Raw genomic sequence first — 23,734 nt, 5'->3', positions numbered from 1 at the left:
GCCATTAAATTAGATTTCTACCTCATTTACAAAACATTGTTTTTAAAACATTAAAACAACAACAAAAAAAAAAACCCAATGCAGAGAAAGCTGAATAATTAGCCTAAGTTTATATACATTTCAGGGCACCTCTAAAAATAAAATCCAAATATTAATGTTTCTTTTCCTTAAAAAAGGAAAAAAAATTATCATCCCTAGGTTAGAAATGGACAACAATAATTCAGCACAACTTCAGCAACAAAAGGAAAAATATGAGACTGTGACTATAAAGTCTGGGATACTATAATTTTAATATCAACTAGAATTTTACTTAATCAGTGGACACTCAATTTTTTTATAGACAACATCCTAACTTTAATGTATTTGGTTTATGCCATTTTAAAATCTTTGGTAAGATCCTAGAATTTTTATGGTGTGAAACTACAAATGCATTTCTAAATATTGTTCTATTCTAACAACAGAATTAAAATGAAAACATTAAATAAAAGTAGCAAAATTAGTTTGATATAAATTGGTGTTACAAATCATCTGACTGCTTGTACCAACAAATAAAAACAGAACTTTTGTGCTTTGGAGTAGCTCAGTGGGTTTAAACATACATATTTTGTGTTTGTGTTTAATATAATATTAAATATATATATATATATATATATATTTAAATCTTTATTATGTCCTTAGCTGCTTATTCTGCAAATCAAATATTTGTCTCACTCAAATTTCATGTCTCTTGTCTGATTACTTCTGTTCTCAAATATTTAATAAAAACTTAGGAGAATTGGTCATTTAATTTTCAGAGTAATATGTACTTTAGCACTTCTAGAAAAATCAGTCTATAAAATGAGAGTGAGCTATATCTTTCCCATTTGCTTTGTGAAGATAGTCCCAGACCAGAGATATAAAATGAAATTTAAAATATATATGATAAATATAATATAAATATTAAAATATATAAAAATAAAATACAAAAAACTCTACCTCTCAAAGAAGTTTTTATTTATTAAATTAACAAAATGACAGGGAAAAAGTGAAATACTAAGTACATTTATATTTAAGAACAAAAAATATGTCTTTTTAAAATTAAAAATAGAAATATCAAAAGAAAATGACTCAGTAGCTGCTATTAAAAATAACCATCAACAGACAATGTTTATAAATCTTTAGTGTATTCTCTGAAGGTGTTAAATGTGACTTTCTTTAATTTTCTGAAGTATCTTTGGTACTATAGGCAAGCACCAAATGGGGTCCTAGGTAGAAAAACATTTTTAAGTGTTGTTTCAGTTTTGGAAGTTTCATTTCCCCCCATGATGTAACTAACTGTGGAGTTCCGTATTTCACTCAAAGTCACCATTATAATTTTCCAAATCTAAAAATGTGGTTATGAACTATGAAAACACTCATAAGATACTCAGAACCTCACTACGGAAAAGCACTAATTTTCTGCCTAGTCTTTGTAACTGTGATTCATACTTGCTCATTAACTAAAAAAAAAAAAAAAAAAAAAAAAAAATAGATCAGAATGAATCAGGAAATATCTATAAACTTAAAATGTCAGATAAGTTAGCACCTGAGGCCCCTTCCAGACTTAGATATAATCCTACAATAGATAAAATGAACGCCACCCAGCTGATTGCTCATACAGACACGTGAGGATCAGGGCATTTTCTCAAAAGGCAAAAACAGGCAAAGTGTAATGAAAGCCAAATACATAACTGATGTGTGCATATACATACACACACACACACACACACACACACACACAGAGGAAAAAAGTTTCTTACAGGGTTGTTATTTAGTTTAAAAGGCCTCACAGTTCGTTTTTTTTACACCATCTCATTTTATACAAAAATACAATCCAATTTTCCTAAAAGAAAAATTCGCAAACATTAAAATTAAATGAAGTAGTCTTTAAGTATGGTCAATACAAATTAGTATTTATTATATAAAAGTGAAGAGAGATGTCATGTCAAGCAAAAATACATAGGAATATTTGTAATGGGCTGAGGTTTGAGCTGATGCACTGAGGTCCCAAGTACATGAGGCTAAATAGTAATTGGGCTATACTCTATTAATATACATGATTGGATAAAGAATGGTCCCTGCCCACTCTCTGTGCAAGTCCTGATGTGTTGTACAGGAAATGAGGATTTGGGTGGGTAGAGGCAGAGACAAGAAGAGAGGCTGGGGGAGATTGGACCTGGGTTCTATACTCGCAGCTGCTGGTCGTGGGGCTTCTGGTCTAGCTAGCTTCTTGACTCAGCTGCACACATTGCTATTGCCCATTCTCTTCCACCTCTGATCTTTCTTCACTGAGAATAAAGAGTGACAATTTTCCCCTAACCTGAATTCCTGACTCTGGCTGATTTTAAAATACGCGGTCTTCACAAATATTCATCACAATATAATCACCAATACTAATTTCTATACTGAATCTATTTCTAAATTTAAAAAAAAAACAAAAAACAAAAAAAGCTTTTCCCAGGTAGTGTATTTGTTCTTCAAGAAAATTTTAACAATACAGCAAGAGGTGCTAAAACATTATAAAAATGTTTTGTGGCACAGCTCTTTTCCAATCAGCATATGCAATATTCAAAAGTCCTAAATTCTAGGCTTTAGCTGATAGTCTTTCATTTTTACTAAGTGATGTTTTCATTGCTTTATTTTGGCTATGACCACAATGGGCAGAAATGAGATAAAATTTTAAGTTTAATTCTGCATCACTCTATGCAACCCTGGTTTTGTTGGTACAAAAACATACAAAAGAAAATATTCATTCTGCTGCTTAACTTGGATCTTTGTCCAAAGGACTATATGATCTTCCTTTTTGACTAAAAATCCAATTTTCTGTTGCCAAATGGAGTTTTGAGCAGAATACTCTGGCAACTGTTCTTTTAACTCACAGTAACATTTCTTTTCTAATAATAGCATAGGAATCCCAACCTTTTTTTTACCTTCATCTATGAATTAATTTTCTATGTGTCATCTTCAAAAATATTATTCCCCAATTCCAAGGACCCCAGTATAGACCCCAGTATAGTTCCAAAGAGCACTACCATTAGAGCAGAGAAAGGACATTAGTTAGCATATGTGAGGAGCAGTATAGACTGTAAAAGGGTAGGCAATGGGGGATATTTAAAGTTACATTTTTATATATGAACATATTTGATGCCCTAAAATTTTGCTTAACATAGCATATATTTTTCCCCCTTTTAAATCACACAGATTATAATAAAGCGATGTCCTAGTAACTATAACAAACAGGAGAGTCTAATTTCTAAACCTTGCCCAAGACACATAAATATGTTCCTAGGGTTCAGAGTTTAGTTTGTACATCTCCATATCCCACTAGCTACTTGCATTCTGTATATTCTATTGACTTGCAGCATTATCTACTCAGAGCTACAATTCTTACACTTATTTGTCAACCAATCTCATTCGGATGCTTCTGAAATTATGCCCTATTAAGAACGTGAATCTAAGCTTTGCAATTCATTGGTCCATAGTAATATTTCAGAGATCCTTTCATAGATATTAAACCATAAAAACTAGGATAGGATTCCCATACTGTTGATAACACATTTCTAGAAGAAAAAAGGCTAAGGGAAAGGTACTCAAGAAATGCAATGAGAATGGACAATGAACAGAGAAAAAGAAGATGAGGACAAAAGAGATGCCCTGATTCAAGAAATAATAAGGAAGTAGTGACATTGGGAGCCAGAGAGTATGGATAGCAAAATACACTGTCCACCATTAATTGCTATGACTCCAATCTGCACAGCTCTGGTGATATTTCATTACTCCCTATGTTTTGATGACTAGTTTGGTAAATAACTAACCCTTAGAGAAATAAGGAGACAGTGAAAATTTATTGCTCATTAGTAGCTCTTATAAAAGATTTCCCAAAGTAGTAGAAGACAAAAGAAAACAGGGAAGGCGATAGAAAATACTGATTAAAATGAAATATTTGGCTAACCATGAATTTCATTGTCAACCTCCACCCTCGGGTTAAACAAAGTCAGCTGAAATGAGAATCCCAACAACATTGAGATAACCATGTCAAAACTGAGTAACAACAAAAGAAAATAGATTTTCCCTCAGTAATTTAAATGGGCAATTTTAAGTCCCAATATCTCTTAACAAGTATTATAATCTGTGTTCAGTTACTGCCAATAAATTTTCTTGTAGGAAAATTACATAGTATCTTTGCAAATACTAGGGTATCCTTTGGAATTGTCATTGTTATGACTAAGCTGAAGATAACAAGCATAAACCCAGGTAAGAAGGAATCTGACTCCTCACTACTGAAATTCTAGGAAAAATAAGCCACAGCACCCCCATCTGAAATCCTCTGAGCAGCCCCATCCCTGCAAAGTGGCCACCCCAAAAGGCCAGAGATCCAAGACCCGTGGCTCCTGTTCTAGCCAATGTCTTGACTTTCTTGGTATCGGACTTACCCATTATGTGTCACAAGGCATTGTCTCAGACCCAACTTTCGGAAAATATCCACCACGATCTCCATGGGGGTGTGGTCAGTTACAGTGAATGGGCTCATATCAAGAATGCTTCGCAGTTTCAGTGGCCGAGGACTTTCTGCTGGAAGAGATGGAGTGTGCTGGGCAAAGCAAACCCGGGAGCTGCCAACAATGCCTTCTTGCTTTTTTCTGGCACTTTCTGAAAAGACAGAGAAAACCAAAAATACAAATGAAGAATGAGCTTATCATTCTATAAGCAACCTGCACATTCAGGAATAAGTAGAATTCACAATTTTTTTGTATTCTTTATTTTTTAAAGACAATTGAAATCAAATGACTTTTGTAGGATCACATAGCTTGTTATTGTCTGAGGTCAAATTTGAATTCAGGTTTTCTTAACACCAGGGCCAGTGCCCTATTCAATGCACCACCTAGCTGCCCTCCTTTTAACATTTTTTTTTAGGTTTTCCTGACTAAAAAAGAAATCAAGTTCAGAAGCTGGCTAAATTTTGATGTTTGGAAAGCCTATCTGCTTACTAATTTTTTAAATCAAGTTTCATGTTCCAAAGCAAAGTATTTTTGTGGAAAGTGAATGTATGTTCATTTTTTTCCTTTTTTCTTCTTTTTTTCCTCTCATGGTTTTTCCGTTTTGTTCTAATTTTTTTCTCCTAATAAGATTCATAAAGAAACGTGTATTTTTTAAAACTGATGTATACGTATAACCAGGGGAAAAAAGGAAAATAATAAAAGATGAAGGGGAGAAGTATTTTTGGTGAATTTTTAAAGTTTGACGTGCAGGATATGTACCTCAAAAGAAAATGTGTTCCTTCTGATATAGGGAACTTCTAAGTGAGGATTCCCTCTCAGTGTAGGCTGATATCATCTCTGCAGTGGAGTCTTAAGAATTGCTTAACAACAAAACTAGTATGTGTCAAGAGGTAACCAGGTTTTCCTGGCTTTAAGACAAATTCACTTTGTAATACCTTACTCATCACATTTGACTATAATTTCAGGGAAAAATACAAACATGAAGCAGATATTTTGGGAGGTTTATACACAAAGAAGGGAGAAAGTGACAGTCATTGTGACAGTTAATATTCTTTATAAAAAGTAGAAGAGAAATAACATAATATAATGTTTATCAATACAGTAATTATGTTATAAAATTTTTTTTTTTGAAGAAGCGAGTTCATGGATCCCAAATTAAGAGAACTGCTAGGGTATTGAGAAGTTAAGTGATTTGTCAAGGATCACAGAGTTGTATACCTTTTCAGAGTTCCAGCCCCCTACACCCCCCCTTTCTTAGCTTTAAGCACTGAATGAGCTGTTGCCACAGTCAAACTGAAACTGTCAAAGAACTTAGCTTAAAAAACCCAAAGTTTACTGCATCCAAAGCCATCTCCAATTGTCCTGATCTATATCTGGCCAGATGGCTCCAGAGTTAAAAATGAAGCTGGTAACTTTGCACAGTCCTCTCACTTAAATCCCATTTACTTGCATGTCATGGTATCACCTCTCTGATGTCATGGTTATCTTCAAGAATGAAGGACAAAAACTTTTATTATCTTTGCCAATTTGTTAGGGCTGAGGCCAAACCTGAGAGCTGTTTTTTTTTTTTTTAATTTTCTCTTATCATTGATAACTTACAACATTTTAATATGATTGTTGACCACCTGTATTTCATTTTCTAAAAAACGGCTACTCATGTTCTTTGGCCTTAGAGACATCTAGAGTTCATCCTGTCTACCCAATCAATAACTTCTACTATTATTTAGAAATTATACTAATTTTATAGGTAAAATTAGAAGATACAGACCATCTTTATCCCAAAAACCAAAGTAAATTTTCATTATGCATAGAAAGACCAACCTCTCTCCAAGTATAAATACATAGCCCATTATTAGATCCAATCACTAAGTCCCATTTCTTAAACATTCTATGGAATAGTAGACTTATCTTCTCTAAGATTATCTGAGGATAAATAAACCAGGGCTGCAGCCTGAATGTTCTATTTCTCTAAGTCACAAAAGCTGGTTTCAGGAAAACAGTCTTATCTCTAACCATTTTTGCAAACCAAAGGATCTTATGTCTAGTCTCTACCTTTTTCATCCTTTCTGATGTTAGGCCATTAAAACAGATCCTGAACTAATGGCAACAGAGAAAAAAATAGAAGGAAGATTGATCTGTAAAGAGGATCCTTTTAAGAAAGAAACCAAAACCCTTGGAATATTATAGTTTCCAATTCCTCAGCAAAAATGATTATTGGTAGCAGCCCTGACCTTTAAAAAACAAAAGACAAATATGGATTAAGTTTGAGAGAATTCTTTGGCAAATAACTAATACCTTAAGAGGACAGCAGTACCACCAATCTAATGGGAAGATAATTTTTTCCCCCTTTATTATGTAACTACTCACCCTATGACAGGTTTTTTTAAGAATTCAGTACAAATAAAATAGAGTATACTGATTTCAAACCAGCATCTGACCAAAACAATCAGATATTCCTCTTTTTGGACTAGGTATCTAAGTCATTATATTAAACCTAAATCACAAAACTGATGGTAAAGCCCACTAAATTTGAAGTCTCTTCCATTGAAATTTGAAAAGTTTATTGATATGCCATTGATTCAACAAACACAATCTATTTTTTCCTTAAGTATGAACAAGAAAATAATTTTAAAAACAGTGAAAACTCTTACCTATTGCAATAGTCAAGTCTCTTCTGAGGGCAAATCCCACCAGTCTCTGAGATTCTTTTGACATGATGACAGGAAAACCATTATAGCTGGTCTCGTTGATCATATTTTCTATGTCATCCACAGTCATATTATCTTGTGTCAAGACTGCTAGGGGTGGATCACTCCTTCGAGGTCTCATAACATCAGCAGCTAATGTTGTGTGGGTGAATTCTTCTTTTGCATCCAAGAAAGGATACCCATTCAACCGGATGTGTGCTTCATAAATGCCTTCCCTACCAAAGGCGTCACCTACCCATTTACTGGTCATTACTGCAGCCATGAGGGGCACAATATATTCCAGGCCACCAGTAAGCTCAAAAACAATAACCACCAGAGACACAGTCATTCTTGTCACACCACCTGTTAAGATCAATAATAATTAGATAAGAATAAGATCCATTAGTATGCTTATTATTTTTTCTTATTTTTTAAACTTTTTTTTTCTTAAAAGTAAGCAGTAGTTTATAATAGGACCAAGTCACTAAAAATAAGTAGCATAAAATTATGCTTCAGTAAAACAGGAAGACAAGGAATTAAAAGCACATTATTACAGAATCATAACAGGTATTATCAAAATTATTTCATGCCCCACTTGAAGTGACTTCATCTTTGAAGATGCAAAGAGTCCAATATGACACATATCACATTTATGCTCTTATGAAAACCTACTTTTGTTTTTGTCAGGATTGGGAAACCACCAAAACTCTTCCATTGCCAGTGACATAACTAATCAAACATATTATGAAGGGTTGATCTAAAAGAGAATTTTCCTGCCTTCTATTTGTCTTACAGAATTTATCCCTTCCAGTGACTTCAACTATTCATTCTACTACACTGTTACCAAATCTATAGTCTCTAGTCTTCTGCTCTATTTGGAATTCAAATGATACATCTAATTACCTAATGGGCATGTAAGACTTAAACAACCCACTGTTAATATCAATATATTTAAATTAAACTCTTCAAAAAAGCACAGAATTTAGGTCCTAAAATTAGACCCTTGAAATCATCCAATCCAATCTCTTCATTACAGAAGGGAAAATGGTTGAGAGGTAAACCACCTTTCCTCAAAGTCCCATATGCAAAGTTACCCGATTTGCCTCACTCCAAATCTATGGCATTCTTTCCATTAAACCATCAACTACCTTCAATGTTTCTGTACAAGTTAATAATTCCTAACTCAAACTTTCCAGTATCTATAAATGACACCATCATTCCCAAGCTAGAAAGCTTGGCCTTATCTTTGCCTCAACTTTTCCTTCATCCTCCCTAACCAACAACCAATCAGAAAAAACAACAACAAACTTTCATGTCTCTCTCATTTCCCTGCTCAAAAGCCTAAAGTAGCTAACATCTACTATATCAAGTCTAAACTCCTCTCTTCAACTTCAAAGTTCTCCACAATCAAACCCATCCTAACTTCTCAATATCCTCAATGCATACTATCCATTCTTGTGAAGCTGATTTCCTTACAATCCTCCTTTCCATTCCTGTAACTTTGCTCCAATTATTTTTTTCACTTGGAATTATCTTCTTCTCTTAACCAATACCCACTCATACTTTATGCTATCTCAAAAATATCACCTTCTTCAAAAAATCTTCCATGACTATGGAATCTCTCATTCATTTCTCTCTGCCCTGAAATGTTACAATATAGGAACACAGAGAATCATTAGACAATTATAAAGGACTCTCAAGGCATTCTATTAAAAGCTATAAAAATTCCTTCTACCTTCTTATAACAAGTGGCCACTCAGCCCCTGCTTTGAGACTACAAATGTGTAGCAAGGAAGAACCCACTACCTCCTGAAGTAATGGTTCTTATAGACAATTATTAAGGAATTAACAAATTTAATATGCCTTTCTACAACTTCAACCTTTATTCCAAATTCTGGCCATCAGGACCAGAAAAAGCAGTTTCATCACTCTTCCTCATAACAGTTCAAATACTTATAACTCATATACTTCTTAAATCTTCTATTCTCTAAGCTAATCATCTCTAGATATTTTAACCTATCCTTAAAGACAGTCACTCTTCTAGTTGCTCTCATATTCTACTTTGCCTAAAATCTGATACACAGTACTCCAAATGTAGTATGACCAGAGAAGTATACAATAAAGCTATCAATTTCCTTGTTCTGAACACCATGTGTTTCTTAATTAATGAAGCATTAAATTCTGGGATCAACATTACATAGTATTCACTCATGTTAGACTAAAAGAAAATTCTTAGGTCTTTAGCTAAATAAACTGCTAACTAGTCACATTTCCCCAAATTGTGCTTATAAAGCTGATTTCTGGAATCCAAATCTGAACCCAAATTTTACATTTAATCTTCATTAATTTTTATCTTAGTTGATTAGACCGGCTGTTCTAGCCTCTCTAAATCTTTTGGGATGCTGACGCTCAGTTCAGTCTGTGAGCTACCCATCCATTCATGTCACGTATAATTTGATAAGTATGTCTTCTAGGGATGCCTCTACATCACAGTAAAAACAAATAAAGTTTTGAATACTAACATGTTAAGCACTAAATACTGTGTCTTAATCACACATTTTAGTACCTACTGTTTTGTTCTATATTAGTTGCTGACACTTGGACCTTTTTATATAACTCACAACTCCTACCAATGACAATTATATAGCAGATAAATTCCTACTGAATGAAAGGGACTGATTCTTGCTTATGCTTATAAATGATTATACAAAGCTATATGATATTTTACATATACTGTTAATCCACTTCTGAAGAAAGTTCTATGTTGAATGGAAAATACACATAAAAATTAGTAATACTTTCATAGTAAAAGAACCCCCCAAAGGAGAAACACTTATGGCCTCATTATAAATACTGATCTTAGTGTGTGTGTATATGTGTGTGCGTGTGTGTGTGTGTGTGTGTGATTGGTGAAACTTGTGGTAATACAATCCTCTTGAACACAATGCAAAAATACTCTTGTATTAAAATTAAATTTTATCAAAGGACACATAGGAAAGCATAAGATACTCTATTGCACACTTATGAAACAGGTTGTTGGATACTGACACTTCTGTGTACAAGTAAATTTTAAAAATAAAATGTAATGTAACTGCAGATAAACATAAATGGTGCTACCTATCCAGTGCCAATTAGAAGTACCATTACTTCATTTTCAATTAATACCTTTAAGATAAAAGGCAATACATATAGTTTTCTTTCAAACATAGTTACCTAAGCATGCAGCAGCGCCAACCATGGCATAAAGGCCTGGGGTAATACAATCAGCTCCGACTCCACACCACTCTTTAAAAACAAACCAATCATGATGATAATAAGCTAGCTGCTCCACAGCAATTCCCACAATCCTTCCTGCTATGGCTCCAATTGCCATACTGGGAATGAACAAACCAGATGGAACCTATAAATTATAGCAAGAGAACTACTGGTGAGGTTCACATTTAAAACTTTATGTCTTAAGTATACAAATTTAAAATATCGATTCATATCATTCAAAATCAAAAATATCAATTAAAAAAATCAAACAAGCAATGACTAAGCACTTCTATGGGCAAGACCCTGGGTTGCACTGGAAATTACAAAAACAATGTGAAAATATCCCTTCCTTCGGCAAGTTGATAATCTTCTCCAGCTATGCTTTAGTTACAATCCTTTGATTCATTATTCCAATGACAGTCCTGAAACCTCTTTCTATGAGCTTGTGTCTACCAACATGACTGGTTTCCCTCACAAACACATATAACAAAATTCTGCGGGATTACCATCTTATGTTTGTTTTTTCTGTTTTGAATAGATATATATGGGGAGCTCCTGGTTGAGGAACTTCCTTCTTTCATGGCCAAATAGGATGTTCTCTGCCTTGTCAATTAAGTCCAAGTCCCTGATAGAGGAGGTGATCTGCCCACAGCCATGCAACCAGTTATATGTCAGAAGCAGCTCTTAAACCCATTCTTTCTGACTTTCTACTTCTATTCTGACACTCTATTCACTATACTATATCAAATAGCACTACATCCTATGATGGGATTTAAAGATGAAAGGGCCTTAAAGAACATCTAATCCAACATTTTATGGATTAGAAAAAATATAGCATATCCGTTCTCCTATTACACAGGACAGCTACAGCACATGTTATCCTTTATTCAGTTCCATCATCTCAAAAGTTTCTTTTTAATTTCATTCAGTGAAATATTTCACTGTTGATTCAAAACTCTTTTCCCTGATACAGAATACTAGATCTCTCCTATTATATGGCTATGGAGGAAACAAATCTACCCACATCACCTAAAAATCAAATCAAATCAAATCTAAAGAATTATGAATTGTTGGAATAGCTAATAATTTACACCAAGTATGGTTTGGCAAGGCTGAGCTATAAGGTAGAAAACATCAGACTTGGTAGACATCTCATCTTTCTTTATAATTTCACATATTTCAATTTCATTTATTCTGTGATCATTTTTCTTTACAATTACATTGTTGGGGACAGCTAGATGGAGCTTTGAATACAACACCAGCCCTAAAGTCAGGAGGACCTGAGTTCAAATCTGGTCTCAGACTTCCAAAATATGTGATCCTGGGCATGTCACTTAACCCCCATTGCTTCAGGGGAAAAAAAACAAAACAATTACATTGTTTTCAGTGTTTATTAATCTTTCTGGCTCTGCTTACTTCACTTTGCATCTATTCATGCCTTTCCTTGTTCTTCTGTTTTCATCAAATTCATCTTTTCTTATGGCATAGTGACATTCCATTACATTCAAGTACCCTAATTTGTCTTCAACTGATGGGTAGCTCATTTATTTCTAGTTCTTTGAGACTACAAAAAGTGCTGCTGTAAATATTTTGATATACATGGAATTTTGGTTTTTTGTCAATGATCTCCTGGGGATATATATCCAGGAGTAAGATCTTTGAATACGAAAATTTTGGTTACTTTTTTTGCATAATTCCAAATAGCTTTCTAGAATGCTTGTATCAATTCACAGCTCCACCAAAATGTTTTAGTGTACCCATATTCACACAATCTTTCCAACAGGAATTATTTCTATTTTCTTATCATTTTTCCTAAAAGGTTTTGATCTGCATTTCTTTAATTCTGATTCAGAGTAGTCCTCCATGTAGTTGTTTATACTTTGCATTTCTTCATTTTTAAAACTGTCCCAGACTCTAACCACTTATCTACTGGGGAACAGAAGTGTATATTTTAAGAACACTGATAAGCAAGAAATTTTCCAGAAGCTATCAAGTAGAATAGGGGCACATGAGCCTCGTTATCTTAAACATGGTACAGCAGAAAGAGCATTGGCTTTAGAGTCAGAAGTTTTAGGTTCAAATCCCACCTCTATGACCTTAAATAATCGGCTAGCTCTCTTTGCCTCAGTTTTCTCATGCATAAAATGGCCTCTGAAGTCCCTTCCAACCCCAATTATATCAACATTAAGAACTTTTCATAAAAATTTATTGTAGGAACTGAGACTATTTAGCTTGGAAAAGAGCACACTTTGAGGAAACAATACCGTCTTCAATATTAAGGATTATCATCTGCTTGGTCTAGAACTAGAATCAATAAGTAGAGATTACCAAAAAGATTTATGCTCCTCTTAAAGAAAACTTTCTGGAAGTTAAAACTGATCAAAAAAGACATGGGGCTGCTGGTAACACAGAAATCTGCACCAATCATGACAAGCTGTAAAAATTTATTAGGATATTTCTAATATATATATATATAGCTAAAAAAAAAATGATAACAGTTCTTATCCATCTTTAAGAGACATATCCAAGGAAAATTTCAAAATCCAGCTTCCCAAATATGAATCACTAGAAGAAAGACAAAGTGGCCCACATAATCCATAGAGAAAAAAGAACTTAATTAAAAGTATTCTTTCTTACTTGACTTATTATCATTTTGCCTTGCTTTTCTGCACTTATATTTTATTTTATGTTATTTATTTCTGTATAAGTTCTATCTTCCCAACTAGATTTTATGGTTCTTGGTAGCAGAGACCATGGCTTATATTCATTTCTCATTCATCACCTATTATAGTGCTTTGCAACCAATAAGAATTAAATAAATTTCTTAAATAAGTCTAACTGAAAGGTCCTCAAAAAGGTAATTTCAAATATTTGGGGACAAACATGAAAGGAATCACTAAAAAACACCAAAACACTGTTCTAGAAATTGAGCTACTCTTTTTTTCTATTCACCAGGAAAACTAAATAATACTTTAAAAATTCTGTGATAACAGTCTACAAAGTCTTTTTTATTCAGTTTAAATTTCCATTAGCAATACCTCTATTTAAAATCACCATCAACATCATCAGCATAACTGACTAAAATGGTTAGTATTCTGTGATCAGTCTAAATAGTGAAGAAATAGGCACTGGGTAAGTAGCTTGTAACAATGATGCAGCAATGGTAATTTCAATTGATTAAAGTGTAATAAGACTAATAAGAGAAAATAACTGTTCGCTTTTTCATACTTCACAAATTCTATAACAAAAATGGAATTAATCATTTTTATTTTAAGTGAAATAACTTTAGATATTCACTTTTATGACTTATGTGATAAAATCTGTTCATATCATACATGAATTTTTAATGTTAAAAGTTTATATCTGACAAATTTCATGACAGTGAATGAATGATAATATTAATTAATTATAGCCACTAAATTTATATCTAATTTCCTAATCCCAAGGAAGAAGAGAATTGCCCAAGGTCACACGCTTATTACCTATGTGACCTTGGCAATTTACTTTTATATAAAATGAGGATGCCAGCCTCTGATATTTCTTTGCTGTTTCTTGATTCATAATCCTGTGAGCAGAACCAATAGAGAACAATGTCACAAAAACTGAGAATGAGAGTATGTAGGAGGAGAAGATGATCATTGTCACATGCTGTACAGAGGTCTAAAAAGAAAGCAGTCACTTAAATAAGATATCAATAATTTTGGAAAGAACAATTTTTAATTCATGAGGGTAAAAGCTAGATAAATTATACAACAGTTTTTTAAGCACAGATTTGTACAATATGAATATAAATTTAATACATAATAAATATACTTAATGACAAGAACAAAAACTTATGTGTTACTATTACTCTATTCTAATTACTTAAACATTAATTTTTTAAAATACTTAAAATAGTGTTTAACATTAGCTAAATTTAATGAAGAAAAACACAACAGTAGCAGACAATAGGGAAAAGAATTATTTAAAATTCAAAGCTATCAAAAAGTAATGGCTTTAAACTGATCCTGCTATGAATAAGGAAACCACAAAACAAAGAACAAGATGATCTTACAGGACTAATTTACATACCAGAGTTACTAAATGAATATCTAAACAGTGATCAAATGCCAAATATCCTTCTTAAATAATGTATAGTAAATAAAGCCAAGCTTTAAATCTTTAGCTAAAATCTTTCAAGTCACAAACTTTCAGTGAATCTTCCTTACACTGGAATCCACTGATAATGCCAACCAGAACAAATTTTACTAAGAATATTCTTACAATTTAATATTTCATAATTGAAAAAAACTACATGCATGGTGATTTCATAATCCTATTTTTGTGTCCATCTTTCACTATTCCTTCACAGTAAGAGTTCAACAGGCCCCCAATGACAACTTCTTCAGTTTAACTAAGAGTGGTTGGGATTTATAAGTCAATTCTTATCTACAAAGGAAGAAGATTCAACATCATCTTTTCTCTTCTCTCCTTTATTCCTATGCTAAGCATAAGGATAGGACTATAAAATCTCAAAACAGAATCTTTTCATTAATTTTCAGATAAAGCCAAATGGAAGAAGTAGAAGCTAAATTTGCTACTAAGATTCAACAGAAGATGGTTAAGATGTGAAACAAAGAAGACAAATTATAACTTCAATGGCACTGATGATCAGATTTCCTTAATGAACAAATAGTGAAATTTCTTTTCTTTTCTTTCTTTTTTTTTTTTTGCTAAGGCAATTGGGGTTAAGTGACTTGCCCAGGGTCACACAGTTAGGAAGTGTTAAGTGACAGATCACATTTGAAATCTGATCCTCCTGACTTCTAGTGCTCTATGCACTGTACCAACTAGCCACCCCCAAATAGTGACATTTCAAAGCAAAATATGTGACTTGTCACAAACTTGTCAAAAACAAAAAATGAACACTCAAGACCAAAAATCTGAAGCTTTAAATTTGTATCTATACAGATTTCAAACAGTCACATTTGAGGACTACCTTTGTAGGCAGAAAATATATTTGATATTTACTTCCATAAACATTGCATTAAGCATGATAATAACATCCCAAGTCATATATCAACCAGCTGATGTACAACTTGTATGATTCAAAGTAAAACTAAAGAACTTTGAGAAGCTTTAATGTTGAGAAGTGTCTATAGTATAAGTGAGTTCTCAAATCATATTAATAACACAAATCCCAGATGCAAACTTACAAAAATAAAGTGTTCAAAGTGTTAACGTTTATACTTTAAGAAAATAAATCCACTATTTTAATTTACATCCTGGAAAACACTTCAATGTAGCAAACTTGATTAAATAACAAATAATGTTAATGCTTACCTTGATACCAAAGGTGAACACAGTCATTATAATTTTAAATATGAGTGCTAAGCACAGTTGCCATATGGCTGAATATACTCCAATGCCTGCTGGACGGTCAGGAATGTCATCCACAATTTTACTGACATTCATATCATTTCTATAGTCACAAAGGGAAGAGGATTCCAGAGGTCCACAGTCTGTAAAAAGCTCTTTAATCAGTTCACTAGTATTGAGTCTTGTATATGGGTTTGGAAAAGCTATCACAGCTGTAATAGCTGCAACTATGATGACTTCTAAAACAGGATATTTCCCAAATTTTGTAGATTTACGCCGACGGCACCAGGCAATATTTGCCCGAATGAAAAATGCTCCCCAGAGGCCTCCAAAAACCCCTAGGAGAATGAAAGGAAATAGTTCAAAAAGGTACCATGGAGTGTGATATTCCACATAAAAAAGGACCAGGCGGCTATTTCCAAAAGGATTGATGGATCTCAAAACAAAAGCAGCCACTAAAGCAGCAAAAAAAGATCTCCATAAAGTTTTCAGAGGAAAATAATAACTAACCTGCAAAGAAACAAATGAAAAATTTCTAGTTATTCATTTAATCAAATGTTTCTTTTATTATGAAACAGTTGGTTAACTTTTTTCTACATTTGGCTAATAAAGCTTATACTTGCATAGATATCTATTCTACTAAGGTTAATATTCATACAATGCCTTTAAAATTACTGCTCTCTGATCTACAAGATAGAACAATAAAATACATTTAAATTGACTTTACTTAGTAATTTTTATTTAAAGTATTTGTCTAGAATTATTTTCCTGAGTTGTTTAAAATACTCTAGAGTAAAAGTACATTCACTCTTATTCTTTGAACTACCAAAAAAATATATACATACATACATACATATATATATATATGTATGTATGTATTTTTTTTTTTTTTTTTTTTGCTGAGGCAATTGGGGTTAAGTGACTTGTCCAGGCTCACACAGCTAAGGAAGAATTAAAATATAATATATTATGTATATAAGAAATAAAATTTTAAAATATTTTAAGAGGAATTTTAAAGTTAACTCTATCTTCTAAGATCAGTTTTTCCCAAACCAATTTAGTAAAGAAATCTTTTTGGACTTGAAACATATCAAGAAGGCAGAGTTTAAATATTGACCCAGGAGACTGGGGAAAGAATATTCCTAGGATAAAATAAAATAAGCATAATTAAGAATTTTAACAGCCATAAGCTCATACTTATTCTTTCAAAAGGAAATTTTCTCATGGAATCCTTATGCTTGGAAAACATCAGCATTTCATAGAGCACAGTTTAGGATAAGCCACTATAAGCAAAAGTGAATTAGAAACTACTTTTTCTACTCAGAGGTTAAACCTGTCTGGGAAAGAGAACCACTACTCTGAATTGACAAATGGTTTTACTAACAAAACTTTAAAAAATAAAAAAAAATTAGTGATAGCATTTTTAAAAATCACAAAAAAAATTCAAAGTTAACACAGTTTTTTTAACACAAAAAAGCTAAAATTTTCAAAACCAAAATAATACATCATAATACATACATCAAAAATTTTAAATAATTCAAAAGGAGTAACATGAAACTTTTCTTTAGATATTAATTATGAATAGTAGAAATATACAGACCAATATTTTGTCTTTCCAGATCCAAAAGCTAAAGAAAATTTATTTAAAATCTATCACAAAAATGTACTTATCATCACAATCTTTGATAATTTACCATTACAATTTTACCTACCTCCTCCAGACTAAAAAGAACTCCACCAATTGGGGCACCAAAAGCTACAGATACTCCTGCTGCTGAGGCAGCTGATAGCACCTTAAAAAAAAAACAAAACAAAACTGTACTGTTATAAATTCAAACATACAGAAAAATCAGTATTTATTCTGAAACACATTAAGATTTCTTTGTGAAGTGAATACCATCCCATCTCTTCTTAAGTACCAGAAGAGAATAATGGTTCATTCAATTCTTGTTGGGTTCTAACTTTTTTCTATTTCTGACTAAGAAACTTTAACAAGAATCTTCATGAATGTCATGAATGTTTACAAATAAGAGGGAAGGAATATGATGGGAAAGAGTACAGAGGGTGTATAAAGTAACAGACATGGGATAAAGAAGTAAACGGTGAGAGGAAGGAATAAAGGAGGGAGATTCTGGAAAGGGATTAAGTAATACCAAGGCAAAGTAGAAGGATGAAGTAAAGTAGAAGAGTTAGCAGAGATATGAAATGAGATATAAACAAACATAATAGTGATCAATTTATTAGGGAAAAAAAGCAAGGGTAGAAATCATTGATCTGATCAAACTTAAAAGCTAAAATAGATTTAATCAAAGGAAAAAAATAGAGAAACTACACTATGCCAGCCATATTAATCAATATTATTTTAGACTATTTAAAATAACTACATAGTATAAGTTTGGAATGTGGTTATAGTGTAAGAGATCATGAGTTGGTAGATTTAGGGGGAAAAAAAGGAAAAACTTGCACATATGAAGGATGATGGTATTTACCTACAGAGAACAGAGGACAAACAAGCACTGTACACACACACACACACACACACATATACATACATACATGTATGTATGGGTATGTGTATGTATGTATGGGTATTTCCATATTTAACTGCAGCCTGGCGGGGGGAGAGGAGGGAATTAAAGTAAAAAGGGCACAGCAGAGAAGAAAAGAAAACCTACAAGGAAGTAAAGAAAAGATGGGCAGCTTTGAACACAACTTATAATATTTATTATCTAGGCTTTTTTGAAATGGAAATTTATTGTTTCATATTATGCTATGTACATTTTTTTCTTTTGTATTTAGTTTTAAATATTTTTTAAAAGAATTAGAAATCAAAAGGTTGTCCATCAATTAGGGAGAATGGCTAAACAAACCGATATATGATTGCAATGAATTATTATGCTAAAAGAAAAGCAAGATGATTTCAGAAAAACAAATTCATGAATGTAATGTATAATAATATGCATGATGTAGTGAAGTGAACAGAACCAGCAGAACACTGTACAGAAACAGCAATATCAATTGAAGAACCGTGAAATAACTTAGCTATGTGCAACACGGATCCTTATAAGTAAGTACACCATAAAAACCAAGATGAATTTCTGTAGCAAACATTCTCAGGCTTTAAGTTTAAACTGCAAAGGGATTTCTTAGTCCAACGAGCTCTTCCAAAGATGTCAGAGATCTAGATTTGGGTCTAGATCATCCCTGGAACAGACCATTTTGAAGCTAAAATGTGAGAAAAGACTCAGGAGTTATCACCCCTCTAAAGCAGAGGTGGGGAATTTTTTTTTTTTTCTGCCAAAGGCCATATGGATATTTATAACATCATTCATAGGCCATACAAAATTATTAACTTATATAATTCAAGTAGGTTGTTCTACCTAGCTTTCAGCCCATCATCACCTGAAGTTATCATGCAAATGATTTCTAGGACTGGAAGTTCTCCAAACCTGCTCTAGAGTCTGTTTTCTGATCTCACCATGCAAGTCAACAGCCATTTATTAAGCACCAGACACATTTATTAAGTACCAGGCACTATGCAAAGTTCCAAGAACACAAAAAAGGAGGGAGAAGGGAGTTTCCTTCTCCTCCAGCAGCTTGCAATGTATTAGGGATAGTAACACAGACAATTATTTACCAACAAGATACAAGACAAATTTGAGATAATCAACATTCCACTGAAACTGCACTCTCCAAAGTTATTAGTAATCTCACTTTTTAGTCTCCATTCTTGGTGACCTCTTGGCATCATCTGACACTACTGATTTTCCCTTCTTACAAGGTTTTTGTGACACTTCTCTCTTGGTCCCCCCTCCTACTTTTTGATTGCTCCTTTGCTCAATTCTCATCCATGTCACACACACTATATGCAAATTTCTAAATTCCCTCTTCTCTTTTTTCTCTACACTGTCTCATTTGGGGATCTCATCAGTTACCAAAAGCTCAAATATTATCTCTACACATATGATTCCCAAACCTATATATCCATCCCATTTACAGTCCTGCATCACCAACTGCTTATCAGAACATTTTAATTTCAGCGTGACCAAAATAGAACTCATCATCTTTCTCCCTCTATCCTGCCTTCTTGTATTATTGTCAAGGGTCATCCTTCCAGTGACCCAAGTTCATAACATCAGTGTCTTTATTCACCTTCGCATGCACATTTAACACAAATATTTCAGCAGTCGCCAACTCTGATTCTATCTCTACAACACTTCTCCTATACTTCCCTTTTCTTCAATCATACAGCCACCATCCTAGGTCAGACCCTCATCTCATCACATATTGCCTATGTACTAAATCAATGGTCTTCTAATTCATTTCTCCTCCACACAGATTGTCAAGTTGAGTTTCCTAAAGCATAAGACTTGACATTATCATTATCCCCCTACTCAATAAATTCAAGGATCAAATTCCCTATCTCCAAAATAAAACATGAAGACTTTTATTGGGCACTGAAAAGTCTTCACAATCTGGCCCATTTTTCTTACAATTTATGCCCCTCCACATAATCTACAAACCTGTCATAATGGACTATTTACTGTAAAAAGCAATCTTTGATCTTTGTTCCTCAGAAAAATCTTTAACTGAAATCTGACCTTAGAATAAAAGAAAAAGATTTTTCTATCAAATAAATAAAGAACTTACCTCCCTTTTTTTAGCTTCATTTGTGCTGTACTTTGGAAAGAGGTAGGAAAAAATATTTCCACAGCAACAGGCAACATGAACCAGAGGACCTTCTTTTCCTAAACTCAAACCTGATGCCACTGCCAGCACTAAAGTAATGGTTTTAATCATTAAAGTCCATTTTCCTAAGTATCCTCTAATGATAAAGCCACTTAAAATGGTTTTAATCTATAAGGAAAAAAAGACAAATTTAATTTTATTTTAATAACTTTTTGCTTTGCTTATAACAAACTACATAAAATGTTTTTCAGACTATTCTAATAATACCTTTTTATTATTATATTATATAAATTGTACCATATTCTAATTTCTTACCAAGATGGCAACCATTGTGAAATATTTCTATTCATTCTTTGTAAAATTATCTATATAGTAAAATGGCACAATACCCTCAATGACAGGTATATTACATTTGGTTAAACTAGAAAAATGCCAATTCAAATATCTCTCATACCAAAGTTATCAAGTCTGGGATTTCTCCTCCTCTTAGGAAATTAAAACATTTATAGAAAGTTTAGTTGTAAATACATGCAGAAATATAATACCCTTACAACAATACTGATGAATAGTAGCATAGCAGTGTTTGCTATTAACACACTTTTATTAAATTCTAATGTGAAAATTTATAAAAAGTAGGTGCAAACATATTGTGGACAAGATTACTCTGATCCAAAAATTAAATTAAAAGGTTAAATTAAAAGATGAAATCCATGTTACTTTATATTTACTGCACAAAATCAAATTTCTTGTGTGAAAAGAAAAATTGCTCACTGCTTCAAATAATTGTGGATTATAACAAGAACTATCTCTATCACTGTTAAACTGATATTTAAAAAAAAAAATTCTTAGCCATCACAGTTCAACACCAAAGACTACCAGAAGTCTAAACAGTAAATAATGAAGGACTGCTTTAAAAATTCCTTCAATAATGTCTAACAGTACTCTTAAATTTTTAAAAATACTATATATAAGCTTATTTTATATTTAGTAAACCATTCTTTTTACTTTCTAACAGAAAAGAAGATATCTTTCCTTAAATATTACTAAATTTTTAATGCTGTTAAATTTTTCATATCTTACCTCTGGAATTCCAGAGCCACAGGCATATGGAGCAAATACCTTCACCAGGGAAACAGCTAAGAAAGCAAAACTCAGAGCCCAGAAAATGTACATTATGTAGTTCATTATGTAAGACCCTGGACCCTAAAAAAAAGAAATAAACAAAAAAAAACAAACCAAACCATTCAGTATTTAGTGAATTCTAAAATACATTATACCTACTAACACAATAACAAATGCTTGCAGCATAAGAAACATATATCTGATTTGGAAAACGTCCCAATTATACTTTACCATACTGGAAATTCTATATAAAGTCTTATAGTAAAACAATTTTCAAAAGGAGTATGTATCCATATGCCAAAACACCTGAATCAATTTTTCTTAGGTTTTCTTTCTTCTTCAGTTCTACCACTACAAAGAAAGGTGCTCACTTTGCCTAACCCAAATACACAAACACACACATACATGCACATGCACATGCACGTGCACACACACACACACTTCAATAGAAACAATAGAAAAAGAGTAACTACTTATTATACTATAGATTATAGTATTGTTAGGCCAAGTGAGGGCCTACTGTTCTACAGCAATAAGAGTGTTGATGGACATACTATTGTTTTTAGTTTCAACTATTGTTTTAGTTTAGTTTGTTATGTGCATAACAAAAGTCTGTTTTAAATACACATAGATATATACATATCTATGTTTATATACAGTGTTTTAACTTAACTTTGTTCATCATATAATAGACATATGTCTATATCATTATATAATAGACATATATATATATTATATATATATATAATAGACATATATATATATATATAATACACACACACACTCACGGTGTAATATATATTAAAAGTATAATCTTTTAATCATAGTAATGATTGACCCTTCCCTCTCCCTTCAAAATTAAAAAAAAACAAAAAACAAAAAACATATCTCCAGAGTATCTCTTAGAGGAAGTTTAATTATTCTAGCATTCTAGTTGATTCAGTCTCTCTTTAAACTGCCTTTACAAATTTTAATGAAGCTATATAAGAAGTAATTAGAATTGCAACTTCACAAATTATCTTGCAAATATTATGAAGTGTGCTTTCTTCAACTGTTATTTCTTACTGAAACAGAATAAGACTTACTTCTGCTTGACCGATGATTAATTCTGCCCATGTTTTCCACTGTGGACATTTGTCTCTCTCTTCAAATGTCGTTTCATTTGATCCCCAACAACACTGTTCATGATTGTACCACAATGCACTGAGGCAAATTCCCTCTTTTAGATCAGTCATCCAGTCAGCAGCAATATCTATTAATCCTGCCAAGGCCCCTATTAGTCAAAAGAGTATCCATTCATCAACATCTTTTTGCAGAGGATTATATCCAGTTTTGTTCCTTACTTATTACTGATTGGATTAAAAGACTGAACACTTAATAGTTATATTTGAAATGTTTAGTTGTCTTTCATATGTAAGCATCTTTATGCTCAGTTACTAAACAGATCTGAAAGCTTTAAAAGGAGTATATTCCAATTTCCACATGTACTTTTTTAAAAACTGCTCTGACAACTATGATTTCAACTTTATGTGACAGAATTTTGCTAGGGAAAAGGAATCACTTTGAGTTCCAAAATTCAAGCAATCATCTTTCAATTCTCAATTGCATAGGAACCTCCTACTCAAATTTCTAACACAGAGCTACCATTGTCATATATTTATAACTTCATGATAAATTCTATTTGTTGACTGAAATTGTCCACTACTTTTTACAGATATAAATACCTTTTCACATCATGCACTATTCAGAATGAGAGAGAGAGAGAAAGAGAGATTTATTTTCCAAAAACAAAGGAAAAAAAAAAACTTACTGTTTGGCTTTGAATGCACAATACCACCAAGTTTTTAGCATTGTGAGATATGAATTTTCAACCTCCCATATAACTTTCAAATGCGTAAAAGATTATGTCTAGTCTTTGTTAATAACGTGTTTGGCTGCCTTGCTGTGGCAACTGCTTCACAGCAGTTAATGCTAACAATCCATCTGGAAATCTTCTTTCTCTAATTCTGAGTTTCTGTATTAATAATGTATTTAATAGATTCAAGTTGAATCTGTTGCAATTGTATGCCATATTGCTTTCTCATTCTTGGTAAAGAAAATGCTCAT

At 32.6% G+C, this 23,734-nt stretch overlaps 1 protein-coding gene across 5 annotated transcripts in view; it reads right to left on the bottom strand.

Moving 5' to 3' along the window:
* The window catches only part of CLCN3 (chloride voltage-gated channel 3), an 83,535-nt gene that overhangs the window by 4,614 nt on the left and 55,187 nt on the right, over nucleotides 1-23,734 (bottom strand). For all 5 annotated transcript variants that reach the window (XM_003773078.4, XM_012552126.3, XM_031942791.1 and 2 more), the window contains 8 exons: nucleotides 22,714-22,901; nucleotides 21,587-21,709; nucleotides 20,468-20,674; nucleotides 17,530-17,610; nucleotides 15,782-16,327; nucleotides 10,418-10,604; nucleotides 7,169-7,567; nucleotides 4,452-4,668 (listed from right to left, as the gene is read on the bottom strand). In XM_003773078.4, coding sequence (XP_003773126.1) covers nucleotides 4,452-4,668; nucleotides 7,169-7,567; nucleotides 10,418-10,604; nucleotides 15,782-16,327; nucleotides 17,530-17,610; nucleotides 20,468-20,674; nucleotides 21,587-21,709; nucleotides 22,714-22,901 — 1,948 coding nt within the window. The remainder of the gene's footprint in view (nucleotides 1-4,451; nucleotides 4,669-7,168; nucleotides 7,568-10,417; nucleotides 10,605-15,781; nucleotides 16,328-17,529; nucleotides 17,611-20,467; nucleotides 20,675-21,586; nucleotides 21,710-22,713; nucleotides 22,902-23,734) is intronic.

Source organism: Sarcophilus harrisii, chromosome 6, assembly GCF_902635505.1.
Source record: "Sarcophilus harrisii chromosome 6, mSarHar1.11, whole genome shotgun sequence".
NCBI classification, from domain to species: domain Eukaryota; kingdom Metazoa; phylum Chordata; class Mammalia; order Dasyuromorphia; family Dasyuridae; genus Sarcophilus; species Sarcophilus harrisii.
The sequence above is the reverse complement of the archived record's forward strand: the minus strand, read 5'-3'. Positions and strand labels throughout refer to the sequence as shown.